The sequence below is a fragment of the Monopterus albus genome, unplaced genomic scaffold (genome assembly GCF_001952655.1).
Source record: "Monopterus albus unplaced genomic scaffold, M_albus_1.0 scaffold19.1, whole genome shotgun sequence".
Classification (NCBI taxonomy): Eukaryota; Metazoa; Chordata; class Actinopteri; order Synbranchiformes; family Synbranchidae; genus Monopterus; species Monopterus albus.
The window spans coordinates 1,499,289-1,508,921 of NW_018127899.1; the positions used below are offsets into that span (position 1 = coordinate 1,499,289).

The following is a 9,633-nucleotide window of genomic DNA, read 5'->3' on the forward strand; positions in this document are numbered from 1 at the left end:
TTTAATCGTTTGTCCATTGCATTGAGCAAATAACCAAAATCTTCTCATTCACTGCAGATGTTGAAACTGTCAATCAACTAAAGGAGGCGGTCTTTCTGTTTTCAGGATGCCTCTCATTGGATTATTTCTGCTACTAGAAACGCCTTAAAGCATATCTTTGTTTTGATTGGCCAGCATTGGCATGGAAACAAATTACGCGACCAATGCAAATTGGTTACTTTTATGCCCCCATAAGGCAGCAATCTTTGGAGCTTTCTGCCAGCTAGCTAACGAAAACAACCAGTGTTGATTTGTGTCTGTTGTGCTGTCATCTTTCTGCTTTTAAGCTCTCTTGATATTCGTCGCAAAACCCGTTTTTGTTTTACAGTTGTCTTTTTTCTTGTTTGGTAGTCACACAACAATATAAAACTGAAGTTGCTTTGGTAAAGGTAAGGCAGAATTTTCTCCCTTACAAACCCGCACCGGTTCACCCAAAATGGCTTCTAGTAGCTAACAAGCTAAAATACTAACGTCCAACAGTAGCTCGCTTGCATAAGCTAACAATAGCATTAGCTTAGCAGCCGGTAGATAGCCTAGCTTAGCGATGGTTCATCTGATTTACATTCAGGTAGAAAATGGCGTCGTCCCCTAGCTACACTAACAAGTCCGTATAGGAAAATAAGCGTAGTAATACAGTGTTTAAAATTAATTTAATTTGACGAGGTATTATGGTCATTTACACTGAATTTTGGGCCAGCTTTCTTGGCCTTAAATCTTTGTCATGTCTCAGTCATGGTGGGATGTCGATATAAACACATTCGCCTGGAAACGTTAGCGGCTAACCACGCTGTCCTGATCAATTTCACTGCATTATACTATAGCAATAATGTTATGAATGCAGGCTGGTCCTGTTTTCTGTCCAACGCAATGACAAAGCATCTCTAAACAGTAAAATTAACGCTATTTCTATGTAACTGCAGTGATATTTTGTGTAGCTGCAATAGTTCTTTTCACATAAGATTACACAACAGGCTAAACATTTTGTAACCTGCATAAAACAATTGACCCAAATGTGGTAGACACCTACCAATGTCGTGATGTAACGTTAGTTCACTTGTGGATTTAGCAACCTAGCAAGGATATTAGGTATCATTAGCGGGGAGCGTTAGCCGGCTAGCTGGAGCATCTTTGCATTGTTGTAGCCTAGAAAAGACCAGCGCAGACGCCTCCGTTCTGCTATTTGAATTTTTTTTTTCATCGTGTCAAACAAACTCCTCAGCACTGTTCGTAAACGTTTGAATTGTGTACTCTGTTATGTTTATGATTCACCTTAGCAACGAGCTTGCTTAGATATTAATATTTTGTTTGTGATTTGGCCTATAACAAAGACTTGGTTACTGAGCAAACGGTAATAATGCTAGGTTGGCTAACCCATAGTGTCCTGATTGTCCGTTTAATTAAGTTATAGGTCATTGTGTATTCTGTGGTTGTGTCTTGTTTTTCCCAACCCTCATGTAGAACTAATTGCATTTCATTTTCTCTTTCCCAGCACCGTTTTCCCCATCCCCTCCTATTATTCTTATTCTTTTGAGTATTCTTCATTGTCAAGCCGCCAAAGTGGAGAGTGTGATTGCAGAAGGGGGTGCTTCTCGTTTCAGGTAACAAACCAAAGATTGTATATCAAATACCAACATGAGGATACTTTTTTACTCTATGGTTAGCCCTTTGCTAGCATTTTGGGCAGGGACTTCCGGCCTCTAGAACAAAGCAGGATATGGGGAGGCTCAAAATGGCTGTCAGATACCTCTCTTTGTGAAACCTTTTGAAAAGGGGGTTGGGTGGTCCTAATGAGCCATTGGAGAATTTCTGTCCTGTTGGCTGTATAGCGATGATAACAGTTCGCCCCACTTTCATAGTATAACAAGTCACTGTTAACAGCATTTTTTATGCTGCAATTGAAGCTTCAGATTCTCTGGAATACTGTATGTTAAATGTCGGAGCAATGATTTAAAGTTTGCAGATTTATGAAGTACTATCTAAAGCCCAATACAGGCATGCACTGCAACCCTGAACTTGTGTAGACAATCAGTTGGTCTGGACATGACAGACTTCACCCTGACTCTCATACATTGTCCAGAATCCATATGACAAAATGGCCTAAAGGTGTTACAGACCTTTCAGTTTTCATGTTGTTTTAGTTGGTGAATTGGTCGTGTTGATCATCTAAGTATACAATTGATCAATCCCAGTCAGCAGCCATTATGGTGTTGGCTTGCAGTTCCTCGTACTGTTGTGATAATTTGAGCATTAGTAGACTAACATCTATGATCAAACAGCAGCAGTAGAGCAGTCAGTGTCTGCTCTTTCACTGCACCTGCAACTGTGCATGTTGCTTAGCCATAGTGCAGCAAATATGACCATTTAAGTGATGTTTTCTCCAGTTAGAGGTCTAACATCATGACTGAAAACTAATAGTGATTGTTAACCTGTTATCTGTAATCATTTATATTTACAGCACAAGTTTTTGGGGAAATGTTAAGCAATATAAAGCTGTGGAGATAATAATTAGCCTATTGTATTTATATAGTGCAGTTCAGCGTTTCCCATACATTGACTGATATGTGGCGGGCTGCCATAATATCAACATTGACCACCACATGTTTGATTTAAAATAGGTTAAATGTCATTTCAGGGTAGTGCCGTGCATAGCACATATATTTGCTCAGTCCCTCTGTGCCCTGCTTTGTTTCTCTGACATAAACACACATCACATCCTCATTGAACAGCTCTTCCTCTTTGTGTTTGTTTTTTTTAACACAACACTGTCATTCATGCAAATCTAATATGTTATTAGCAAACTAGTAAGCTAACGTTAGAACACAGCTGTTGCTGAGGTCAGCATGCTCTATATAGCACGGATGTATAAGGACCGCTATGCGAGTGGATAAAGGTGATGCAAGTTCACAAACTTTGATGCTGAATGTTTGTCCCCTCAGTCCAGGGGAATATTGAAAAACACATGTGGCAAAGCTCATCAGTCTGACCAGTGCGATTAGCAATCCATTTGGTTTGTTCCGAATATTTATTGGTTTCAAGCAGTGCTGCTGAAGCAGCAAGAGAGGGTCAGGAAGAGAGAGATGTAGGAGGAGGGCAGCAGCCAACATACTGCTGCTGGGAAGAGTTCGAGCAGAAGGGACACGGTCAGATGAACAGCATGTTACTATATATTAAGAAAATATGTTGGTTGGGTGACTACACTATGTAACGTGTTATTGTGTGCAGTGGGCTAATAGTCACGATACATACAGCAGCAGAACAACGTGAAGTGTTTTTACAAGGCTAGGCAACACTAAAAGCTTAATGACAAGCTCTTTGCTCCATTCTGAAGTCCTCACATCATGTATGAGCTAAAAGTTAACTTACAATGGGGCATGATGGTCACAGAGCTGACTCAAAGGATTTCATAACAGCAATTTTTATTTCTGAATGTTCTACAGGCAGGGTAACATCCTCAATTATTATAAGTCTCCCTCAGGACTCTAGTAAAAACCTAAATATGCCCACACTTTGGACTTAGTCTTCTTAGATGGATGAAAAAATCTCCTGAGAGTAGTCACTGCATTCCGCCATGTTTTCACTGACTCAAACAAACCCACACTGCATACTGCGTGTGTGCGTGAGATCCTCTAGCCAACTTGATCCTGAGTATTATTTAACCCTTTAGTGGGCAAGTTTTTCAAAGCGTGTTAATCAGCCACAGTTTTAATGATATTTAAAATTTGTAGTGGTAGTTTAATCCCTATTCATCAGCAATTGTTCAGAGGAAATGACTAGAATAGACCTGAAGATTTGAACCAACATACAAACAAACAAATAATGTTGCCAAAATGAGAAAACTAACCTTGTTGAAGAAGAAAATGTTTCATCTGAATAAACCTCACCACTGTGCAGTGGAAGTAACCAAAACAAAGAACCAAAGTAAAAGATGAATGTAAACCGCAGAAGTGTGATGCACAGCCGATTGTTGACCAAACCGAGGCTACGTGTCACCATCCCATACTTTTTGCACTGAGCTGACTCAGCGGTGCGTTAGAAGCACTGCACTTGGCTTTGCTCCTTGTGAAGGCGCACATTGTTAGTTTGGAAGCTGCATCTCTGTCTCTACAACAACTGATTGTGACAGTCACTTGAAAATGCAGTGTTTAATTGGCTAGGCCAAGCTATTACTTCAACTCACTTTCTACTATCAAATTATTTTTTAACTCAGTGCTTTTTTTTACTCAGAGGTTTAATCTTACTCTTTCTGCAGTTATAAAACCTAAATTCTTAAATACAGTGATTAATAATACATGTTGTAGTCCTGTAATAGAGGCACTTTATATTTTTGTAGTTCATTGTATTGTAAGTTGCGCATCTTTGGGATGTTCAATATGTAAATTTATTTCACCTTGAAAGTGAGGGCTCTTGTTGCCCTGTTTTTTCCAGTGCAAATGAAGATTGAATGAATAAGCAGTACAGTTATAATTGCTTCCTATGATTTGAAGGTACACACTCATTCAATCTCCTTATTGTGTTCCCCTCTTTGTGTTTGCGTCTGCAGTGCTTCATCGGGGGGAGGAGGTGGTAGGGGTGCACCTCAGCACTATCCCAAGACTGTCGGCAACAGGTTTGTCCCTTAGCATTTTTCTGGAGCACATTTAATGTATAAGGATTTAAATTATAATACTGTGGCACCCAGGACTATTGTTAATAGTTTCCTCCACTGCACAAAAAGTGCACTAGACAACTTTATTGGTTAGTGCACTTAAATTCCTGGAAACTGATCTGAATACCCAGAAGTCCTGTAACATGTCAGTCAACTGCAGATAGTGCATGCAAGTCGTCTGGCATTTTACAACAAAGGGTAAAAAAGGAGGAAACTGTTAAAGGCTGACCGTGGCGACAGAGCGCTTACTCTTTTCATAAATATAAACAATAAATATTGTTTTGGCTGCCCTATATCCCAAACCTGAGCCTCTTTCTCTACTTCTCCAGCGAGTTCCTGGGGAAAACCCCAGGGCAAAGCGTTCAAAGATGGGTTCCTTCACGAAGCACTAGACGAGATGTCAACTCCAGCAATGAAAAAGAGCGACACGATGCAATCTTCAGGAAAGTGAGGGGGTAGGTTTGAAGCCCCTCTGCATGCTTGAAGAGTTGATTATCCATCTCTATGAGGCATTGGGGACGTTTTTGCTACCTCCTGCTCAACTTCATGTCAAGTCTTGTGCAGTAGTTTCTCTTGTACCAGTAAATGAAAAAAAAAAAAACTATAATTTTGAAAACTGGAATAGTTTCTTGGCCAAAGGATACAGGACTTGAGGTCAGGTCAGTTAAAGCAAATGTATAATTCCTGTCAAAATTTCAGCTCCCTCCTCCCAGATGGCTCCTTTTCCATTCTTTCCATTGGCAAAGTTCATATCAGAGGTTTAGGATGTTTATCATGTGTTTCTTTCTTTCTGTGAGTTTTGTATGGCCTTACTGCTGACTTGTGTACTTCTGCAGTGCTTTGCTAAAGGCACTTGAGCCCTGTTCCTCCGTTGTCAGGTGATGATTACATGTACAAATCATGAAGAGATTATTGTGTTTCTCAGGGGAACTTTGGCTTGCAGATGGCCACCACAGAAGGCAGGCTTTGACTCTGTAGTCTGAGATTGGAGAAGAGTAATCTGCTGCATGTTAACTTCATGTACAAGAAGCCAGCTTTAGACCAGACAGGTGCTGATTTCTGACAATATCCTGGGCACAATTTGCTGTCTTGCAAAAATAAACTCACACTGATTGATAGAATTCTCTGCACTAAGAACAAATATAGTAAAAGATGAGAAATGTTGTGTATAATGAGATGTAGTAAACAAAACCTGTGGGTTTGTAAATCATTAATTGGCTCCATTGCAGTCAGTTATAACAAAACAAATCATTCTGCTGCTTGTTCCACATGTATCAATGAGTGCTTAGGCAGTGAAGTTGGTTGATGGATTGTCTTGACTTCTATAGGAACTTAAAACATAAGACTTGCACACTTTCATGTGCAGCTAAATGTACGGGAAAAATCTTCTTTGATAATGTCGCATCATGCCAACATCTTGATCTTGCAGTCATGCTGACCACCTACTCTTGCTTCCTCCCCCCACTTCCTGCCCTCCTGTCTTTATTATGTAGCATACTCAACAAACTCACGCCTGAGAAGTTTGACAAGCTATGCCTTGAGCTCCTGAACGTGGGCGTAGATTCAAAACTCGTCCTTAAAGGAATCATCTTGCTGGTGAGTTGTATAGTTATTTTTTCATACTCTGCTAAATGTAAATACATTCTTCTCTAGTTGGCAGGCTTCTCTGAATGACTCATACTCTGCATGGTTTATTGGCCTAAGCGTCCCTCTCTGGTTTCTCCCTTGTGTCCTCCCTCTCTGTGCTTCAGATTGTAGACAAAGCCCTAGAAGAGCCGAAGTATAGCTCGCTCTATGCTCAGCTATGTCTGCGCTTGGCAGAGGACGCACCAAACTTTGATGGCCCTTCATCTGAGATCCAAACATCCCAAAAGCAGAGCACAGTAAGTGTATCTGTTCATCTTCTACTGGACACATAAATACACTTAATCTTCCAGTATATTTGGTGCCAGATTTGCCATAATTTAGCTATCGGCACCACTCTGATCTAGATTTTCTTATCCACCTTGTTTTTACCTGTGAAAATCAAATGAAAAATGTTAGTTCTTTAGCACATTATGTATATTTTATTATTATTTACCGTAGACCTTCAGAAGACTGCTGATTTCCAAGCTTCAAGATGAATTTGAAAACCGCACCAGAAATGTTGAAAGTAAGTCCCCGTCTTTGTGCGTCTTGTAAGAGGTATAATGTTATACACTTCACTATAGTGTGTCTACTGACTGTATTGCTGCCTTTTTTACTCCAGTCTATGACAAACATGACAACCCTCTTACTTCTGAGGAGGAGGAGCAGCGTGCCATTGCCAAGATCAAGATGCTTGGCAACATTAAATTCATCGGGGAACTTGGCAAACTTGACCTCATCCATGAATCTATCCTTCATAAGTGCATCAAAACAGTATGTGCATGCATTTTTTTTTCTGTTTGAAATTAACATCTCTTGATTGTTTGGAGTCACTGTTTTGTGCAAGACTGTCAGAGAGGATGAAAAGAAATTGGGGTTGGACCTGAATATCCAACCATTTGGTTATTCGTTTGTTGAGTAGGTAATCGGTTTTCTATTTTAGTATTTGTATATTCGAGAGAGGCCAAAATGAAAGTGATTGCTGTCGGGTTTGTGACCTCACTGCAGCCAGTGGACAAACAAACACTGTCTGCTGACAGCCGAAGATCGTTTGAGGTAAAGAGGCATCACTCTGTAATACCACTGAGTAATCAGTGTGAGCTGAGTGCTTCTCTGTTGTTCTGACAACTCAAACAAAGTGAGATGTCTTCACAGGTAAAACTATCAGTCGTTGTCACATCAGGGATGGAAATGTAGTACAAAAAAGACATTCTGGATTTGGGACAACCCTAAGAGAACCTTCATTCAATCTGAGTCAAATACCTTGTATGATTCACTGCTTTCTGTTTCTCAATCATGTCTGAAGCTTCTGGAAAAGAAGAAGAGAGTCCAGCTCAAAGATATGGGGGAGGATCTGGAGTGCCTCTGTCAGATAATGAGAACAGTGGGGCCGAGACTCGACCATGAGAAAGCGAAGGTAACAGCTCCAGCCTTTTATGGCTCTCAGTAAACCGTATCCTTGTGGAGAGGCTGTATGTGGTTTTAGAGGTAGTAACACCAGGGGGTCTGTGGAACACAGTGTGACACTCAACACTCGATAGCACGTCTTGCAAAAATCTGTGATACTTACTTTTGCTCCATGCAAAAATAAAACTAAAACCTTGGGTAAAAATGTTTTGCCATTAAAATATAAGAATGCTAGATATAAATCAAACATACATTCTGCACTGGGGATTTGTGTTTGTTGCCCCCCTCCCACCCCTTTATTCTACTGGCTTCTTTGTGGGCCTGCCAGGGTGAGCCGTGTCTTTCAGGTCCTGGCTTAGCTCACCATCTGCCTGGACACAGCCTCACCTAATGCTCCCCTGCTCACAGCCAATGCTGTGTAAATCCTGCTGCCATTATGTACAAGCTATGCCATTGCTCACTCCCACCCTCTTCTCATCTTTTCTCCAGTCTTTAATGGATCAGTACTTTGGCCGTATGCGATCCTTAATGAACAACAAGGAGTTGCCTGCCAGGATCCGCTTCCTGCTGCAAGACACAGTGGAACTGCGAGAAAACAACTGGGTCCCCCGCAAGGCTTTCATTGATAATGGACCAAAGACAATTAACCAGATCCGTCAGGATGCAGTGAAAGTGAGTCCACCGAAATTATGGTGCTCATTGTTTAGATTACCTGCATTTTGGGATGATTAATACTGTGACAGCAGAGGTCGAGGTATACATGTGTGAAAGGTAAATGTAGAACAATAAGATGTGTAATCATGTTGTTAATGACACCAGCTCTCATCTGGGTGTTGTAGGATTTGGGCGTTTTCATTCCAGCACCCATGTCTCAGGGGATTAGGATGGATTTCTTCCTGGAAAGCCCCTTCATGCCCAACAGAATGAAACTGGACAGGGAGACTCTCGGGGGATTGGCTGACATGTTTGGACAGATGCCAGGTATGGACTTTGTTGACAGGGGGGGGTCATTAACTGGGCTTTTGTTAGGATATTGCTTTTTTTTCCCTTTGGGGACCAAGTCCTCTAAGCTTTGTACTAACTAACTATGAACATTTTTGTACTGTGTTCTCTTAGGCAGCGGGATTGGAACTGGCCCAGGGGTTATTCAGGATAGGTACTCGCCCACAATGGGTCGCCATCGCACCAACCCGCTCTTCAACGGCCACTGTGGCCACATTGCTCCTCAGCCACAGTCACAGTTTGACATGGGGCCCAAGTCTTTTGTTAAGTCCAACCAGGTAATTCTACCAACGGTGGAAGTTAATACTAGTCAGGCTGACAGTGAATGATATTTGACTACAAATCTTCAACATGTCCTGAGGTCAAAGTTGAAACTTTCCTGCCTGCTTCTGGTAGTCCTTAATACCCATGTGACTTTCGATAGGTTCAGAACCAGCATTTCCTGAACCAGAACCAGAACCACATGGCCCAGCAGCAGGTCCAGTCCAAGGACATGCCTCCGCGATTCAGCAAGAAAGGACAGCTCAATGCAGATGAGGTAACTAGAGGTACTGGTAGTTGGATTACAGGGCTGGGACAAAACCCTCACAGCAGTTGTTTGTGTACTTTTCTAAACAAATAAACTGAACTTGGCAGTGTTTTGAGATTTCATGCCCAGTGATTATAAAAAGACGCGTTATTCTGAGGGACACAACCTGCTACCAGTCTTTCATCTTCTTTTTACTCTCTTTACCTCTTCCGTCTCTTCTCTCCACCTTCCCTTCTCCACTCATCCTCCTACTCAAACTGGTAGCTGGTCCGCTGACTGCGATTATGAGATATGAGGGCATGGATTTAAACAACATGCAGGGTTTGTTTTAGAAAGATTACAACTCATCCTGGTTGTATGCACAGTGTTCAGGTTGTTCTGTGTT

The 9,633-nt window shown here is 41.4% G+C and overlaps 1 protein-coding gene across 1 annotated transcript in view; it reads left to right on the plus strand.

Moving 5' to 3' along the window:
* The first annotated feature begins 583 nt into the window (after window positions 1-583).
* eif4g2b (eukaryotic translation initiation factor 4, gamma 2b) overlaps window positions 584-9,633 on the plus strand; it is a 14,119-nt gene continuing 5,069 nt past the window's right edge. Inside the window, exons 1-15 of the mRNA XM_020593366.1 lie at window positions 584-607; window positions 1,187-1,262; window positions 1,529-1,637; window positions 4,580-4,645; window positions 5,014-5,139; window positions 6,178-6,280; window positions 6,436-6,567; window positions 6,770-6,836; window positions 6,933-7,084; window positions 7,617-7,727; window positions 8,207-8,389; window positions 8,557-8,698; window positions 8,834-8,997; window positions 9,144-9,315; window positions 9,614-9,630. Coding sequence (XP_020449022.1) covers window positions 584-607; window positions 1,187-1,262; window positions 1,529-1,637; window positions 4,580-4,645; window positions 5,014-5,139; window positions 6,178-6,280; window positions 6,436-6,567; window positions 6,770-6,836; window positions 6,933-7,084; window positions 7,617-7,727; window positions 8,207-8,389; window positions 8,557-8,698; window positions 8,834-8,997; window positions 9,144-9,315; window positions 9,614-9,630 — 1,644 coding nt within the window. The remainder of the gene's footprint in view (window positions 608-1,186; window positions 1,263-1,528; window positions 1,638-4,579; window positions 4,646-5,013; window positions 5,140-6,177; window positions 6,281-6,435; window positions 6,568-6,769; window positions 6,837-6,932; window positions 7,085-7,616; window positions 7,728-8,206; window positions 8,390-8,556; window positions 8,699-8,833; window positions 8,998-9,143; window positions 9,316-9,613; window positions 9,631-9,633) is intronic.